The sequence below is a fragment of the Bufo bufo genome, chromosome 5 (assembly GCF_905171765.1).
Source record: "Bufo bufo chromosome 5, aBufBuf1.1, whole genome shotgun sequence".
NCBI lineage: Eukaryota > Metazoa > Chordata > Amphibia > Anura > Bufonidae > Bufo > Bufo bufo.
In genome coordinates this window covers 539,124,323-539,144,398 of record NC_053393.1, presented here as the reverse complement: position 1 = coordinate 539,144,398, position 20,076 = coordinate 539,124,323, and the positions used below count along the sequence as shown (strand labels likewise).

Below are 20,076 nucleotides of genomic sequence, written 5' to 3'. Positions count from 1 at the left end.
CAAGAATTATATCTTGCGCTTAAATGAGACTCTGTTAGACAGACCAGCCACAAAAGGAAAGGATTGTGAAAAAAATTTCAATGAATGCTTCTGAGGATATTTCTCCTCAAGTACTTTGGGAAGCTCACAAATCTGTTATTAGAGATGAATTCATCTCAGTGGCTTCTTACCTGACAAAGAGAGACGAGCAAATATAGCTGGTCTGTACAATAAGATTTCTAAGCTGGAGAATGACCATAAACGCTCTCTAAACAATAAACACTTAAACGAACTATCAGAAACCATGGAAGAACTTAAACAGATATTAAACACCCAGTCTGCAAAACGACCTCTCCCTAAAGCAGAAATTTTTCGCTTACGGGAGCAAACCCACAAAATTTATGTTAGCTTACTTAAGACAACGCAAACGTAAATCCAGAATTACAGCTATAAAACTGGCAGAGAACACCCTTCTACGAGACGATGCCAGTATAGCTGCTGCCTTCCAACATTTTTACTCAGAATTGTACGACATAAATTCCTCAGATCTAGAAAGCATTAAGAGTAAAAAGTATGACTAAATGGAGGACTTTCTGAAAAAGATCGATCTTCCCTCCATATCCACTGACCAGGCCTCTAACCTCTGTCTCCCCATTACTACTAAAGAACTGGACTTAACCCTGAAACAGATGGCCAAAGGGAAACCCCCAGGACCAGATGGCTTTCCAGCTTTATATTACTCCACTTTCTCAGATACTCTGAAACCGTTCATGCTACTAGCTTTCAATTCAGAATTAACTAGCACTCCATTTCCCTCTCAAACCTTAAATGCTCACATCACTTTAACACACAAACCACAAAAAGATCTGACATTATGCTCCAGCTATAGGCCCATTTCCTTACAAAATCTGGATCAGAAAATGTACGCAAGGATACTCTCTAATAGAATTAAACCACTGTTGAAAGACTTAATACACCCTGACCAATCGGGATTCATACCAGGTAGAGAAGGAAAGGACAACACATATAAAATATTGGACACGATTGCTCTGGTGAGGAGGAGGAAAGAATCCTTAGTCCTGTTAGGAACTGATGCCGAAAATTTGTCTCGGATGGGTTTTCCTCCTCCCTTCATCGAAGCAATATTTACGATGTATGACCACCCAAGCACCTATATCAAAGTAAACGACATCCTCACCCAAGCGGTGGCGATTAATAATGGTACCAGGCAAGGGTGTCCTCTATCTCCGATCCTTTTCATACTGACGGTTGAATCCCTACTCCAGTGTATCAGACAAACTAAAGAAATCAAGGGTGTCTCATGTAAAAGAATGGAATTCAAACAAGCAGCCTATGCCGACGACCTCCTCTTGATGATCACAAACCGGGCACAAGCGTTTCCTGTCATAGTTGAGATTTTTCAATCCTTAGGCTACATCTCAAATTTTTATAATAACATTACTAAATCACAAGCAATGGGAATAAACGTATCCCCCAAAACTCTCCATCATTTACAGAAAAAATCCCCATTCGAATGGACCACCACATCTTTAAAATTCCTAGGAATTAATATCCCGCCAAATCCCAAGAAACTCTACGAGTTAAATTATCTCCCTCTATTAAAATCTATACCGGGAATTCTCAGCTCTTGGTCGTCCACCTTTATTTCGTGGCTGGGCCGCAAAAACATGTTTAACACACTAATTGTCCCCAAACTCACATACTTAAAACAAGTCTTGCCGATAAAACTACCAAAAAGTTTCTTTGACTTCTTCCGCAAAATCTGCTCCTCCTACATTTAGGGATCAGTTAAACCCAGAATTGCTAACAGAATCCTCCTGTTGCCTTTCCAGAAAGGAGGAATAGGCTTTCCCTCCATAGAAATATATTATAGAGCTGTATTAGTAAGATAGCCGACAAACAATGGATATCACTTGAGGCATGTTTAGCTCCATTCCCTATAAGAGGTCTAGTCCTCTCTGACCCCGTGGACCCCACACAGATCCCTAAAGATAGTTCTCTTCTCTCGGCGACTCTCCAAGTTTGTGTCACGGCTGTATGTGAGCAACAAGAGTATACACAGTAAAAAGAGCTACTGACCGGACCCAAACTAGGGAGGATAAAGGGTGACCCCTGTCAGACCCTCAAAGCTCTCCCTATGCTGCTAAAGCACATGCCCGGATCCAAATGGCGAAACGAGGCATGCCCGCGTACCTAGGACTGATGACCACTGTAACCCCTACAATAGTGAAAGGGCCACCGGTGCCCTGCTCAGTATATGGAGGGAACCGTGGCCACCTCAGATCCAGTCAGAAAATAACCAGGTACACAACAATGTCTGCACACTTAGCTGAAGGTGCTGCAGCCGCAGAGAAGACGGATCCAAGGACAGCTGGCAATATCCGGAGTGCTTGCTGCAGCAGAACACAGATCCAGTGAACTGATAGCTACAAGTGAAGATACTCAAGCAAGAGCTACAACTGAAATGAGAAATATAATCCACGCCCTACAATAGGAGGAGGGGTGATTTAAAGGCAGGGAAATCAACCGCAGGAGGAACAGCTGGGAGGAAGGAAACAGAAAGTAAAGACTTCATCACAGGGGCGGAGAAACAGAGCAGTTAGAACTCCTCCAAGCTCAAGTAGTGACATCATCACAGGGGTGGAGAAACAGAGCTGTGAGAACATCTCAAAGCTCTGGTAGTGACAGTACCCCCCCCCCCTCTACGGGTGGACTCCGGACACCTAGGACCCACCTTCTCAGGATGAGCCCTATGAAATGCCCTGATGAGGCGAGTGGCTTTAATGTCCGACACCGGAACCCACATCCTCTCCTCAGGACCATAACCCTTCCAATGAACGAGGTACTGAAGAGAACCGCGGACAATGCGAGAGTCCACAATTCTGGAAACCTCAAACTCCAGATTGCCATCAACCAAAATCGGAGGAGGAGGCAAAGAGGAGGGTACCGTGGGCTGGACATATGGTTTTAAGAGAGATCTGTGAAATACATTATGTATTTTCCAAACCCGTGGAAGATCAAGACGGAAGGCAACAGGATTGATGACTGACAAGATTTTATAAGGCCCAATAAACTTGGGACCCAATTTCCAGGAGGGAACCTTCAGTTTAATATTTCTTGTAGACAACCACACCAGATCACCCACATTCAGGTCCGGACCAGGCACACGTCTCTTATCAGCCACACGCTTATACTTCTCACTCATCTTTCTAAGATTACTCTGAATCTTTTGCCAAATGGTAGACAAAGACGAGGAAAATCTCTCCTCCTCAGGTAAACCAGAAAGAGCCCCTCCTGAGAATGTCCCAAACTGCGGATGGAACCCATATGCACCAAAGAATGGTGACTTATCAGAAGATTCCTGACGACGGTTGTTCAGAGCAAACTCAGCAAGAGGGAGAAATGAACGCCAATCCTCCTGGTTCTCTGCCACAAAACAGCGCAAATATGTCTCCAGATTCTGATTGAGGCGCTCAGTCTGACCATTCGACTGCGGGTGAAAAGCAGAAGAGAAGGACAGCCGAACCCCCAGGCGAGAACAGAAAGCCTTCCAGAACCTGGACACAAACTGCGTGCCTCTATCGGAAACAATATCAGAGGGAATGCCGTGCAATTTAACAATATGGTCGACAAAAGCTTGCGCCAACGTTTTAGCATTGGGTAAACCAGGGAAAGGTACGAAATGAGCCATCTTGCTAAAACGGTCCACCACCACCAGGATCACCGACTTCCCCGAGGAACGAGGAAGATCCGTGATAAAGTCCATGGACAGGTGTGTCCAAGGACGGTAAGGTATGGGTAACGGGAGAAGGGAACCTGAAGGCCGTGAACGAGGGACCTTAGCGCGAGCGCAAGTCTCACAAGCAGCCACAAAACCCTCCACCGACTTACGAAGAGCCGGCCACCAAAATCTCCGAGCAATGAGATCTACCGTGGCTCTACTCCCGGGGTGACCAGCAAGAACCGTATCATGATGCTCCTTGAAGAGTTTGTGACGTAGCTCAGGAGGCACGAACAACTTCCCAGAAGGACAACGGGCAGGTGCCTCAGTCTGGGCAGCCTGGACCTCGGCCTCCAAATCGGAATATAGAGCAGAAACAACTACCCCCTCCGCCAAAATGGGACCCGGGTCCTCAGAGTTTCCTCCTCCCGGAAAACAGCGAGAGAGAGCATCAGCCTTCACATTTTTGATCCCAGGTCGGAATGTAACGACAAAATTGAATCTGGAGAAGAACAGAGACCATCTGGCCTGTCTCGGATTCATACGCCTGGCCGACTCCAAGTATGCCAGATTCTTATGGTCGGTGAAAACGGTGATAGGGTGCCTGGCCCCCTCCAACCAATGGCGCCATTCCTCGAAAGCCAACTTGATGGCCAACAACTCCCTATCTCCCACATCATAGTTTCTCTCTGCCAGGGAGAGTTTTTTTAGAGAAAAAGGCACAGGGTCGCCATTTGGCAGGAGAAGGGCCCTGGGACAAAACTGCACCCACACCCACCTGGGAAGCATCCACCTCAACAATAAAAGGTAAGGAAACATCGGGATGCACCAAGACGGGAGAAGACGCAAAACTCTCTTTAATCTTAGAAAAGGCTGCAAGCGCCTCCTCCGACCAAGAGGAAAAATCCGCCCCCTTTTTTGTCATGTCAGTAAGGGGTTTGACAACAGAGGAATAATTCAAAATGAACTTTCTGTAATAGTTTGCAAAACCCAGAAAGCGCATCAATGCCTTCTGATTCTCAGTAAGCTCCCACTCAAGTACAGCACGGACCTTCTCCGGATCCATGCGAAAACCAGAAGCAGAGAGGAGAAAACCCAGAAATTGAATCTCCGATACCATAAAAAGACATTTCTCCAGCTTGGCGTACAATTTATTTTCCCGCAGAATCTGCAGAACCTGAAAAAGATGATCCTGATGGGTCTGAACATCAGGGGAAAAAATCAAAATATCATCAAGATACACCAATACAAATTTCCCCATTAAATGGTAGAAAATACTATAGACAAAATGCTGAAAGACGGCCGGAGCATTCATCAGGCCGAAAGGCATAACGAGATTCTCGAAATGCCCGTTAGGGGTATTAAAGGCCGTTTTCCATTCATCCCCCTCTCTGACCCTGACCAGGTTGTACGCGCCTCTCAAATCCAATTTGGAAAACACCTTGGCCCCAACAATTTGGTTGAAGAGGTCCGGGATCAGAGGAAGGGGATAGGGATCGCGAATCGTGATACGGTTCAGCTCCCTAAAGGTCTCAGAGAGCCATCTTTTTTTTTAACAAAAAAAAAACCCGCGGCCACAGGTGACTTTGAGGGACGAATATGCCCCTTATCGAGACTCTCGGAGATATAAGTTCGCATTGCGATTCTTTCCGGTTGTGAGAGATTGTAGAGGCGTGCTTTTAGCAGCTTGGCGCCGGGAATGAGGTTAATGGGACAGTCAAACTCCCGGTGAGGAGGTAGCTCCTGAACACCGCTCTCGGAAAACACGTCCGAGAAATCAGAGAGAAATGATGGCACAGTTTTAGTAGACACCTCTGCAAAAGTCGCTGTGAGACAATTCTCTCTACAAAAGTCACTCCACTCATTTATTTGCCTTCCTTGCCAATCAATAGTGGGGTTATGTCTAGTGAGCCAGGGTAACCCCAAAACTAGAGAAGAAGGCAATCCGTTAAGGACAAAACAAGATATATCCTCCACATGAGTGTCACCTACAGCTAGCCGGATATTGTGAACCATGCCCTTCAGAGATCTCTGTGAGAGTGGAGCAGAGTCAATAGCAAAAACAGGTATATCCTTTTCTAATGTGCAAACCTGAAAACCATGCATGGCTACAAATTGAGTGTCAATAAGATTGACGGCCGCTCCACTATCGACAAAAATCTCACAAGAAATGACTTTGCTCTCTAGCGCCACCCTGGCAGACAGGAGAAAACGGGAACTGCAGGTCAGAGGAAAAGCATCAATTCCTACATCAACTTTGCCCAAAGTAGCAGATGAAGCAGAATTTGATGATTTACCTTTTGAGGTTTTTCTCTTATTATCGCTCTTAGTACAGTTCAAGAATCTCCTAGACGGACAAACATTTGCCAAATGACCTATGCCCCCACAACAAAAACACACCATACTCTGAGGACTAAATCCTCTTTTATCAGGGGCAAGTCGACCTAGCTGCATGGGCTCCTCCTCAGAGGGGAGCGAGACAGGATGAGGCCCCTGCACACTACATGAGTCCGCACCATTGCCCCTAGACTGACAATGGCTGGACAGAGAGGTCTTGTTTCTTTCTCTTAGACGCCTGTCAAGGTCGTACCGCCAATGACATGGCAGACTTTAAGGACGTTGGTCTCTCATGGAAAGCAAACGCATCTTTCAATCTCTCTGAGAGACCATGACAGAACTGACTCCGGAGTGCAGCATCATTCCAACCTGAATCAGCTGCCCATCTCCGAAATTCAGAACAATAAAGCTCCGCAGACAGTTTTTTCTGGCATAAAACACGTAAGTTAGATTCGGCCAGAGCAACACGATCCGGGTCATCATATATCTGCCCCAGGGCCACAAAAAATCTTTCCACAGATCGAAGGGAGGGATCCCCTGATGGCAGCGAAAAAGCCCAAGTCTGAGCATTACCCCTGAGCAGGGAGATGACAATCCTCACCCTCTGCTCCTCCTTACCAGAGGAGTGGGGACACAAGCAAAAATGGAGTTTGCATGCCTCTCTGAAGCGAACAAAATTCTCACTGCCCCCGGAGAACGTTTCCGGAAGTGAGACCTTTGGCTCGCAACAGACTCCATGAGCCGGAGCAGAGCCCAATGCTTGAAGCTGAGTCATAGATTGACGGAGATCCGCTACTTCCAAAGAAAGACCCTGCATGCGGTCAACCAGGCCAGAAAGCGGATCCATGTCAAAAAAGGACGGTTTTGGTGGATTATAATGTCACGGCTGTATGTGAGCAACAAGAGTATACACAGTAAAAAGAGCTACTGACCGGATCCAAACTAGGGAGGATAAAGGGTGACCCCTGTCAGACCCTCAAAGCTCTCCCTATGCTGCTAAAGCACATGCCCGGATCCAAATGGCGGAACGAGGCATGCCCGCGTACCTAAGACTGATGACCACTGTAACCCCTACAATAGTGGAAGGGGCACGGCCACCGGTGCCCTGCTCAGTATATGGAGGGAACCGTGGCCACCTCAGATCCAGTCAGAAAATAACCAGGTACACAACAATGTCTGCACACTTAGCTGAAGGTGCTGCAGCCGCAGAGAAGACGGATCCAAGGACAGCTGGCAATATCCGGAGTGCTTGTTGCAGCAGAACACAGATCCAGTGAACTGATAGCTACAAGTGAAGATACTCAAGCAAGAGCTACAACTGAAATGAGAAATATAATCCACGCCCTACAATAGGAGGAGGGGTGATTTAAAGGCAGGGAAATCAACCGCAGGAGGAACAGCTGGGAGGAAGGAAACAGAAAGTAAAGACTTCATCACAGGGGCGGAGAAACAGAGCAGTGAGAACTCCTCCAAGCTCAAGTAGTGACATCATCACAGGGGTGGAGAAACAGAGCTGTGAGAACGTCTCAAAGCTCTGGTAGTGACAGTTTGGCGGAGACCTGAGTTAAGGGAGCTATGCTCAAAACACCCCTCCCCTCTAATTTCCATAAGAGACTGTCTTCTCTCATTAGGAGAAGGCTATACATCTTTACCACCCCAAATAGGAAACTCTGCTACCTCCTAATGAATTATTAGATAAGGACGGGGCATGCTTAGATATACCATCCATCCAGAATAAATTCCAAATATCCTCCCTGAATACTCTGCAACACACCTTAATATGCTCCTCACTAAAGAAAACTTTGTCTTATGGCGCTATTTCTCCCGAACACACCTGGTATGAGAAGCTGTTATGCCAGTCACAACAACACCAGATTAATCTCAACCATTTGCTGGAAACTATCTGAAGCAGAGTCTGCAACCTCTTTATATTTTGTCAGGGAATGGGAAAGAGACTTGGACACAAAATTCTCTGATTCGGATATAAAAACCTTACTAAGTGCTCCAAAACTCTCTTCGAGGTGCATCACCATACAGGAAAACACATATAAGATCTTGACAAGGTGGTACCTTACTCCTGTCAAGTTGAAAATGATGTACAGGTCCACATCAGACCTTTGCTGGAGATGCCTCACAAACCAGGGCTCCTTCCTTCATGTATGGTGGTCCTGTCCCAAGCTGATGCCCTTTTGGGAAGAAATCTTCGAAACATCTTCAATCTAGACAACACAACACTCACGTTATGTCCTAAAGTAGCTCTACTCTCTCTACTGCCTGAATCGCTTACTAATCCAAAAAAGTCTTTACTCAGAATTCTACTAGCTACTGATTGCCTCAAACTGGAAATCAGAGAGGACCCCCTCCATCTCACTTTGGCAAGAGAGGGTGAACTTTCTCTCTAGACTTGAGGAACTCTCCCACTGGGAACAGAAATCACACCATAAATACTCCATAATCTGGAAACCTTGGGAAGTCTACAATTCCCCCAAATAGTGGAAGACCTCCCTTTTCTTTCCACTCCCGACCAGACTCCACTAGCACCCCAACCCCAATTTCACATACATTAGAGAGGAGCCCCAGACTCAACCAGAAGGCCTTGGAGTTGTCCACCGTTAACTCCAGGGCGCCCCCTCTCAATAGTCCTGTCAATAGTCCACGCAGTAACTGAAACCTCACTCACTGGGACCCCCCTCCCCTTTTTTTTTCCAATATATTCCTCCATCCCCTCCGTTTTTGTTTTGTTTTTTCCCTTTAATTTCCTCTGTTACAGTATGTGACTCTGTTAGCTGAGTTAATCCCGTACAATTTAGCCATAATTTGTGTTCAGCATAAGATATTATTGCCTATTCTCTCTCTGTTTATTCCTGTTTTAACTGTGTTAAATTAGGGCATAGTTCTTGTTGGACCTTTTCAGATTGATAATTCTACTTATTGCTGGCTTGTTTCCGTGACATACCTTGTTATTTGTATTGATGTTTGTTATTTCTTGAAATATCAATAAAAAGATTTTAAAAATAAAGAAAGATCACCATTACAGTTTGTAATGATAAGTCAATGTGATTCTTCGATAAAAACTGTCCATGAAGTGTTGACCTTATTGTGTTCCATATTTGTCAAAACCAAACACCAGGTTATGGAAATACCCACAAGCCCCCCTGGGGTTAGTTCTTTACATACTCAGCATCTCTTATTGAGTGCTATATCAGTTCTGTAGTGACAGAACTCCAAATAGTCCCTTAAATAGTCCTGTCTCATCTGCCCTTATCAATGATCACTGTAGAGATCTTCTGACATGTCATTGAGAAGGTGTCATCAGTGGGGTCCATGAGCTGTTTCACCTTTGATTGCCAGATTGAAGGGGCCTTAAGCCCACTTTTTGAAGGCCATAGCCCATCGGCTTGGAGATCTTTGCTCCCCAATCTCAATGTATCTACTGTGGGTACAGAAAGTACACTCAAAGATCAGCAAGCTCCAAACAGAGGGGACAAGCTGCTTGAAAGAGCTGAACTTGCCTCGTCAGTCCACTAACGAGTGGGGTGGCCAGTGTATGGACCCTTAATAACGGCACCTTATGATACGTCTCTGTGGTATATCAGAAGATACAGGTAAAGATTCAAGTTACGGTTCCTCTTTAGATATCTGACGTGTCAGTGAAATATGGTCGGGTCAATGGTCTTCATGGTGGGATATCGTTAGAACCCATTACCAGAGATTCCTTTGATTACCAGAAGAAAAGAGGCTTTTGTCCCTTTTTCCAACCTGGATATCTTTGGATCCCTGTGGTTGATTCTATAGCAATAAATTAGACATCACCATTATTAAATGGTAAAATGAGTAAATGTGGTCCTTGGACCAAAACGGTCCATAGAGTGTTGACCTTAATGGAGTCCTTTTGTCAAAACCGGATGCTAGGTTACAGTAAAATCCACAAGGCAGCCCAAGGTTGGTTCTTTTCGTACTTATTGCAGACTACATGTACAGACTGTATGTCCTAGTGACGTTGTTCTTTACCCTGCAGGTCTCCGCATGAATTATAGAAGTAACAACTCATCACGCTCTTCATCCCCGGTGTCCCTGCGACCTCCTGACGTCATCCAGCTAAAAGATATTGTCTGTTATTTATCACTGCTTGAAAGAGGAAGACCCGAGGATAAGCTGGAATGTGAGTATAACCGCCATCTACATACAATGTAATACAGCACATAGATAGATAGAGATAGATAGATGGATAGATAGATATCCTGCTTCCATTCTTCTCAGATTCCACATTATTATGCACTTCTGCAATGGAACCCAGTGCAGAATTGTTAGGTTTTCTGTATTATCAGATGCCGGATGAAAGGAATATCTGCCTATAGCTTAGGCAGGGGCGTAACTACCAAAGTGGCACACCATGCGACTGCTATGGGGCCCAGGGCAAGAGGGGGCCCAGTTGGGATCTTCCCCTCTTCTACTGGAGGTGAAAACTTGATCAGGACTCTACCCTCTAAAGAAACAACTTTTAGAAAATGAGGCAGTTGAAAAAATGGCCCGAGGGTCATTGAAAGAGGTTTAGACGGAAACCATTCTGTTCTGTGTGGGGGGCCTGGTTTGATCCTTGCTGTGGGGCCCTTACTTCTCCATGTATGCCACTGAGCTTAGGTACGATACTGGCTCTCCTCAAAGGGAACCTGTCACCGGGATTTTGTTTATAGAGCTGAGAGCATGGGGGGCTAGATGGACCTCTAGCCCATCCGCAAAACCCATGTCCCTATAGCTCTGTGTGCTTTTATTGTGTAAAAACAACTATATGATACATATGCAAATTAAGCTGGGATGAGTCCTGTCCCTGAGATGAGTCAGGGACAGGACTCATCTCAGGTTAATTTGCATACAGTATGTATCAAATCGTTTTTTTTTACACAATAAAAGCACACAGAGCTATGGGGACTGGGTATTGCGGATGTGCTAGCGGCCATCTAGCCCCCTATGCTCTCAGCTCTATACACAAAATCCCGGTGACAGGTTCCCTTTAACCTCACAAGGACACAGGGCGTACAAGTCCTGGTACTTATGGACACAGGGCATACCTGTACGCCCTGTGTATTTCCGATCACCGCTACGCGGCGGGCAGTGATCGGAACAAGGTGCCTGCTCAAATCATTGAGCAGGCAACTTGGGTCAATGCTGAGGGGGGTCCTCTGACCCCCCCGTATCGGCGATCGCGGCGGATTAACCCCTTCTATGTTGCTACCGCGGCATAGAAGGGGTTTGTGTTTGAGGGAGCGCATCGAGTAAAAAAAAAAAAACGGTGTAAAAAAAGCCATTTTTTGTTACCTTACATCACAGAAGGTGTAATAGCAAGCGATCAAAAAGTCATACGCACCCCAAAATAGTTCCAATCAAACCGTCATCTCATCCCGAAAAAAAATGAGCACCTACACACAGTCGCCAAAAAAATAAATAAAACTATGGCTTTCAGAATGTGGAGACACTAAAGAATCTTTTTTTTTTAAATGCTTTGTTATGTAAAACTGAAACAAATAACCAAAAATATTTGATATTGTCGCGTCCGTGACAACCTGCTCTATAAAAATACCACATGATCTAACCTGTCAGATGAATGTTGTAAATAACAAAAAATAAAAACGGTGCCAAAACAGCTATTTCTTGTTACCTTGCCTCACAAAAAGTGTAATATGGAGCAACCAAAAATCATATGTACCCTAAAATAGTACCAACAAAACTGCCACCCTATCCCGTAGTTTCCAAAATGGGGTCACTTTTTGGAGTTTCTACTCTAGGGGTGCATCAGGGGGGCTTCAAATGGGACATGGTGTCAAAAAAACAGTCCAGCAAAATCTGCCTTCCAAAAACCGTATGGCATCCCTTTCCTTCTGCGCCCTGCCGTGTGCCCGTACAGCAGTTTACGACCACATATAGGGTGTTTCTGTAAACTACTGAATCAGGGCCATAAATATTGAGTTTTGTTTGGCTGTTAACATTTGCTTTGTGACTAGGGTGGCCACTGGCTTCACCCTAGAAAGCCGAACCGGCCCAAACCACACCCACAATGCCCCAAACTACTCCCACAATGACACAAACCACGCCTCCAAACCACAAAGCCACGCCCCCGTGCCAGTGAAGTCACGCCCCCACCATCGGCTGGGGAAAAAACACGGGGGAGGAGAGGGAAGAAGTTTGTGAATGGAAGGTGAGCAGGGGCAGCTGGGGTGCTTCTCTTCCCCTCAGTCATCCACAGGGAGTCATATCTGCGGCTCTAGTGACTGACTGGGGGTGAGAGACGCCTCGGTCAGTTGCTGCAGCTTACGCTCAGACAGCACAGTGCTGCTGTCTGAGACGTGAGCTACTGAAAAGGAGGACATCCCTTTGTCCGTCCAGGCACTGCGCCGGACGGAGGACAGGGAGCCTGAAAACCGGACTGTCCGGCCTAAAACCGGACGTCTGGCCACCCTATTTGTGACTGGAAAAAATTGATTAAAATGGAAAATTTGCCCAAAAATCGAAATTCGGAAATCTTAGTTCCATTAGCCATTAACTCTTGTGGAACACCTAAAGGGTTAACGACGTTTGTAAAATCAGTTTTGAGTACCTTGAGGGGTGTAGTTTCTAGAATGGGGTCATTTTTGGGTGGTTTCTATTATGTAAGTCTCACAAAGTGACTTCAGACCTGAACTGGTCCTTAAAAAGTGTGTTTTTGAAAATTTCTGAAAAATTTCAAGATTTGCTTCTAAACTTCTAAGCCTTGTAACGTCCCCAAAAAATAAAATGTCAATCCCAAAATGATCCAAACATGAAGTAGACATATGGGGAATGTAAAGTAATAACTACTTTTGTAGGTATTACTATGTATTATAGAAGTAGAGAAATTGAAACTTGGAAATTTGCTAATTTTTGCAAATTTGGTATTTTTTTTAAAATAAAAAAGATTTTCTTTTTTTACTCCATTTTACCAGTGTCATGAAGTACAATATGTGACGAAAAAACAGTATCAGAATGGCCTGGATAAGTCAAAGCGTTTTAAAGTTATTCACACATAAAGCGACACTGGTCAGATTTGCAAAAGATTGCCTGATCCTTCAGGTGAAAATGAGCCCAGTCCTTAAGGGGTTAAAGAGACCAGCCCTGTAAGGAGACTTTTTGGCAATGCTCCATGGGAAAACAATATGCAAAGAGTTATCTCCGAAGGTAAAAGAACCATCTCGCTAGCACCACTTTGTGGAATTGACTCCCTATGAGTCAAAATTCGACTTTTCTCTTTCCCTGGGAGATACCTCTTTGCATGTACTGAACAGATGCAAGGATTACGCGCAGATCTTGGTCATTCTCTGAGAGACATCGCCCTCTGCTGGACGAATTTAGTTATTACATCCACTTTCTACACTATAATTCTAGCCAACATTCCTGTGATCCGTATTCTGCACACAGCTGCTTATTATGAATGGTTTCTGTGAATTTCCTCAGGTTATTTAGTCTAAAATGCAGTGAGTCACTTCTCCTCACGTGTATTACTCAAAATCAATGCCGATTTTTTTTTACTGAAAAGGTTCCTTAGTCGTAATCCGGCACCACTCTGTTAGTTTGTAATTGTTGTATAATTGGTTGCTATTACAGCCCAGTTTCCATATAACATTTTGTAAAAAGTGAGTAAAAACTCCCCCCCCAAGTCATTGTAATAAAAAGGAAAAAATTTTTTGGGTGGTTTCTATTATGTAAGTCTCACAAAGTGACTTCAGACCTGAACTGGTCCTTAAAAAGTGTGTTTTTGAAAATTTCTGAAAAATTTCAAGATTTGCTTCTAAACTTCTAAGCCTTGTAACGTCCCCAAAAAATAAAATGTCAATCCCAAAATGATCCAAACATGAAGTAGACATATGGGGAATGTAAAGTAATAACTACTTTTGTAGGTATTACTATGTATTATAGAAGTAGAGAAATTGAAACTTGGAAATTTGCTAATTTTTGCAAATTTGGTATTTTTTTTAAAATAAAAAAGATTTTCTTTTTTTACTCCATTTTACCAGTGTCATGAAGTACAATATGTGACGAAAAAACAGTATCAGAATGGCCTGGATAAGTCAAAGCGTTTTAAAGTTATTCACACATAAAGCGACACTGGTCAGATTTGCAAAAGATTGCCTGATCCTTCAGGTGAAAATGAGCCCAGTCCTTAAGGGGTTAAAGAGACCAGCCCTGTAAGGAGACTTTTTGGCAATGCTCCATGGGAAAACAATATGCAAAGAGTTATCTCCGAAAGTAAAAGAACCATCTCGCTAGCACCACTTTGTGGAATTGACTCCCTATGAGTCAAAATCCGACTTTTCTCTTTCCCTGGGAGATACCTCTTTGCATGTACTGAACAGATGCAAGGATTACGCGCAGATCTTGGTCATTCTCTGAGAGACATCGCCCTCTGCTGGACGAATTTAGTTATTACATCCACTTTCTACACTATAATTCTAGCCAACATTCCTGTGATCCGTATTCTGCACACAGCTGCTTATTATGAATGGTTTCTGTGAATTTCCTCAGGTTATTTAGTCTAAAATGCAGTGAGTCACTTCTCCTCACGTGTATTACTCAAAATCAATGCCGATTTTTTTTTACTGAAAAGGTTCCTTAGTCGTAATCCGGCACCACTCTGTTAGTTTGTAATTGTTGTATAATTGGTTGCTATTACAGCCCAGTTTCCATATAACATTTTGTAAAAAGTGAGTAAAAACTCCCCCCCCCAAGTCATTGTAATAAAAAGGAAAAAAGTTAAAGGTTCATAAATCCTATTGTGGAATTCTGGGAATCCTCATCTCTTGGTCATAGTGGAGAGCGGTTACTAAGAGCGACCATCTCACTCTGGAGAACCCGTACTGTCTTACACAGCCTATTGATATCAATAGACACATGTAATACTTAATTTCCCCTGTGGTGGCGCTGCAGATAAACTGGAGACATAATGCCAGGAGTACTATATGCAAAGCATTGAACTGCTCATGTAATAAAATAAATATTACATGAAGATAGAGCCCACATATTTAGTACTCCCCCCATCCCAAGCATTACAACTGTAAGGGATCGCTCTCTCTCAGGGGGTCGCAATCACAGACTTCTCCTCTGACAACTGGGTTCGGGTCCAAAAGGTGCTTTATTTCGGCACTTCAGCACCATTACACACATAAACACCTGCCCGTCTGGGCTCTACCTAATACACGTGTTGTCTCTACCTCACCTATAGAGCGCCGTTCACACACAGAATTAGAGTCCTCCTGACTCTGACCATGCAACCCTCTTTCCGTAGGAGTTGCTGGGCCCCCCAAACTTCAGGCCTCGTGGCCACTCAGCCCTCATGGCCGAGACCACACAAGGCCTCTCAGGCTCCCTTCTCTCTCATACACAGAGGGTTGTTTTATCCCTCCGTGATTACAGCAGCAGGCCTCACCTGCGATCACCTCTGGCAAAATACAATACATGTAGTGGAAGGTCGTGGACTGGCAGATCCCACTGCCAAACCTATCCCCAAGTCCACATGAAATCCAGGCCAGAACAACATCTAGACAAAACTGTCTCAGCAAACTACACTTTGCTTAAACCACTGCAGCTTTCTGGATTTCAGTTATCTCACGCAACTGAGGTATCTGGGTGGGATATACACGCCTCCCAGCACTTATACTGTACATATCACCACACAACCTATACCATTCATATATACACTCTGTTTAGTGCTGCAATCAACAGGGTTAAATGAAGTGAATAAAAACTGAACACTAACAAATATAGAACAATAAAATGGTATGAACAGAACGCACACAAAAAACACCTCGTTCAGCTGCTTCAGAGCAAAAATAAGAAATATCCAGTCAGGAATGTGAATAATCTTCAAGCCCCAAAACAGCTGTGCTCCAATAACACAAATCTAATTAAAATCACTCAATTATTTTCTTGTGTAAAAGGCGCCTCCTCAGAAGGTTCCTTCCTTTCCCTTTCAGTTTTATTTTTCTTTATTTTTCCTTTCACTTTTTGTTTCCCTTCATTCCCTTGCTTGCTACCTTTCTTACCTTCATCTCTCCCCTTCTTCCCTCCCTTCCTTTCACTTCTCTCCTTCCTTCCTTCATTCCACTTCCATCCTTGTCTTTTCTCTCCTTCCACTTCATTCTTTTTTTTTTCCTCGTTTCCTCTTCTTCAATCCTCTTCCCTTCTTTCTTCTTCCATCCTCTTCCCTTCTTTCTTCCTCTTCAATTCTTCCTTCTTCCTCCCTCTTCCCTTCTTTCTTCCTCTTTCATACTTCCTTCTTCTATCCTCTTCCAGTCTTCCTTCTTCCATCCTCTTCCCTTCTTTCTTCCTCTTCCATTCTTCCTTCTTTTTCTTCCTTCTCCCATCCTCTTCCCTTCTTTCTTCCTCTTCCGTTCTTCCTTCTTCTATCCTCTTCCGTTCCTTCGTCTTCCATCCTCTTCCCTTCTTTCTTCCTCTTCCATTCTTTCTTCTTTTTCTTCCTTCTCCCATCCTCTTCCCTTCTTTCATCCTCTTCCCTTCTTTCTTCCTCTTCCATTCTTCCTTCTTTATCTTCCTTCTCCGATCCTCTTCCCTTCTTTCTTCCTATTCCCTTCTTCCTTCTTCTTCCATCCTCATTCCTTCCTTCTTCCTCTTCCATTCTTCCTTTTCCTTTCATCTTCCCTTCTTTCTTCTTTCCTTCCATCCTGGCTTCAAAAACAGCCTGTCACGTACAGGGACCAGCCCACCTTGTCACATGACAAGGGTTGCCCAAGCCCTTCAGGCCGATTCACCTCACGCTCTCACACGCTGTTACGCCCATCGCCGGGCCGTAACTCGAGCATTAATCACCACCTGAAGCCTGCAAGCACACCCACCCACGCAATAACACAAAGTTGTTGCTGCCACCACCTGCCCGTTATAAGGTCCACAGGATACCCCTGAGTGTTCCACTCGCAAGCAGACACACACACGATAGCAAGCCGCACGGAAAAACAACATACAGCCTCAGACTGCACACACACTCTTCATGGAGCTCACAGGTTCTTAAGGTTACAAGACAAACCATTAAACTTTTAGGTTTAATGTATAAAAAATAGACAGCACTTGGTTACAAAAAATGATTAACAAGAGACATACATAAATGGCAAACTATTGTAAAATAAAAAGGAGAAAACAAAGAAAGTTCTAATACTTAACATTTGTGTGGTAAAAGTCCTTTCCTCCCAGAAGATTCGAGCAGAGTAAAGGTGCACAAACCAATTTGATTGGATCTCCCACTTTGTGACACCCAAATATCCAGGGATTGCATTTTTATTAGTGTTGAGCGAGTATGCTCGGCCAAACTGCTGTTCGGCTCGAGCTTCGCTATGCTCTGCACATCCGAGTGCTCGGTCAAATATTTTGGGTGCTTGAGTACAATTTAATACAATGAAAGCCAATGGGAGACCTGAGCATCAAACCAGGCACCCCCTGTTCTGTAGAAGATAGGGTGTCTGGTTCACAAAAAAAGGTTAGAAATTGATGGAAACCCCATCAAAATGGTTTGGAAACAGCATTAAGAGGATGGCTGGATGCGTCTTAGACTCCTATTATGAATGACATACAATAGACAACCACAGAAAGGCTATATGCCAAAAGCCAGGTATGTGCAAGCTATCAATCTATCCATGAGACAGATAACAGCCAGCATACCTTACAATGGCAGCCTTGTGCACTATGAGACATTCCAAACCAGCTCTCATCTGACTGAGAACCAGTAAACCTAAGTTATTTTGCATCTGTTGGATGGCTTGGGTGGACCTGCACACCTAGATCAATATCATTAGTGAGACAAAAAGTTTTCTGATTGTCCTAACATAATATTCAATAACCTTTCTATACAGTTTTGTCATAACTCAATAGCGCCAACTATTGGTTTCATAGTCTTCTGACAAGAATATTAGACCATGAGTCTTATGACTAGCCTATTAGTGTAGCCTTTTGCATGGAAAATTCGCAATAAAAATTTGCGATCTACACTAGGATGATATCTGACATTGGGAAAGCTGGGTAATAACTCAGTGATAAAATCTGACACTGGGAAAGCTGGGTAATAACTCAGTGTAGAGCTCGAATATTCTAATCGCTAATTTTTATTGCCTTCTCCCTTTTGCCACCTCACTGCCTCTTCCAGCCTGTTGTGGTGCTGCGGATCCCTCCCCCTCTGTACTGCTGTCCTTGCTCGGCTTTCCACCTTCTCAGGTCGGGTCAGTGATCTCATCGTCCACCACCTATTCTTCCACATCCTCACTCTGCTCATCTTCCTGACTTGTTGACCTAACCACAACCTCAGTGATTGACAACTGTGTCCCATCCTCTTCCTCAACCTCTTGAGACAGTAATTGCTGTTGAGTTTTTGGCAACTGTGTCTCATCATCATCCACCTCATTAAACAGTAATTGCCGTTCCCCACCGTCATCTTCTTGTGACTGTGGATGCTCAATAGTTTGGGAATCAGGGCACAAGATCTGTCCCTCTTCAAGCGTGCTTGGCGTGAGGGTCAAATCACGGAATGGCGCTGAAAAGAGCTCCACGGAATATCTGAGTATGGGATCACTTGTTTGGCCAGACTCTCCATGGTGGGAGGAAGGAGTTTAAAGACTGGAATTGGTGGAAGACACGGTGGTGCTTAACTGACTGGAAGCATTATCTGCTGCAATCCAACCGACCACCTGGTCACACTGGTCTGACTTTAAGAGTGGTGTCATGCGCCGCCCTGCAAACTGGGGCATGAAGCTACTGTAGGTATCGTGGATGATTGTTTTTCTTGTGCTCTGGCAGCAGGCACAGTTTCAACGCGCCCAGGGCCACGGCCTCTGCGTGCACCATCAGCATCACGGCCACTTCCCCGTCCCTTCCTGCTCGCCTTCTTTATTTTAAATGTGAGATATGCTTGAAAGTCTGTCACACGTACAGTAGCGTAGGATTTGGAAGTGTATGCGCAAAATTTTTTAAAAAGATATTTGGGATGTGGAAACGTTGCACAGGAGATATCCCATAGATAATGTCAATGCTGTCACCAGCGGCTAATGAAAAATTACAGGGAATGTCATAGGTATTTGGGATGAGGAAACGTTATACAGGAGAGGTACCATCGGTAATGTCACTGTCCACAGCGTCTACGGAAAAAGTACACTGTATGTCATAGATAAAAATTTTAGGTGCACACTTTACACTGGAGATGTGGCACTGGTAATGTCACTGTCTGCAGCGGACACCGTCTATTGAAAAAGTACACTGGATGTCAGACATTTTTTGGATGCGCACACGTTACACAGGAGATGTGGCGCAGATAATTTAACTGTCCGCAGTGGACACAGTCTACAGAAAAAGTGCACTGGATGTCACAGATTTTTTAGGGATGCGCACACTGTTCACAGGAGATGTGGCGCGGATCATTTAACTTTCCGTAGCGGCCTATTAGACGCTATTTAGCACAGGATGCACTAAAAATATATATTGCTGCTGTCACACACAATAGTCCTTAAAAGGACTTTTGGGTCTCTGAAAAGTTTTTATAATAAAAATCTTCCAATATTACTCCCTTACACTGTCTGTCCCTTCCTCAGCACAGCTCTCTCTGACTAACACTGAGCCGAACACGTGTCATCGGGTGCTATATAGCACCCGATGACGCGTATCGGCCAGCCAATCACTGTAATGCCAGTAACATGGCTATGGCATTACAGTGAAGGGCAATGCTTACCTGCACGTTTATTGGCAGCATAGCAGCCAAGAAACGTGTGGGGAGGAGACTCGGGCATTGTGCTCGAGCACATGCACTACTCGGCCGAGTACCGCCATGTGCCGAGCATCAAGCAACAGTATATACAGGAAATGCATAAAAATGCATAAAAATAGGTAATATGGTGTCACCTAGTGGTGGAAATATAGACTGCAATGAGGAAAAACACTGAGCAAAAATGTTTTAGGAAATGTGTCATCAGAAAATAACCTATTGGTTATATCACATTTTTTCATGTTAAATATTAAAA

At 44.3% G+C, this 20,076-nt stretch overlaps 1 protein-coding gene across 1 annotated transcript in view; it reads left to right on the top strand.

Annotated features, from left to right (window-relative positions):
* Window positions 1-20,076, top strand: part of DGKB (diacylglycerol kinase beta) — a 668,472-nt gene that overhangs the window by 137,547 nt on the left and 510,849 nt on the right. The window contains exon 6 of the mRNA XM_040431289.1: window positions 10,077-10,220. Within this exon, the coding sequence (XP_040287223.1) occupies window positions 10,077-10,220 (144 nt within the window). The remainder of the gene's footprint in view (window positions 1-10,076; window positions 10,221-20,076) is intronic.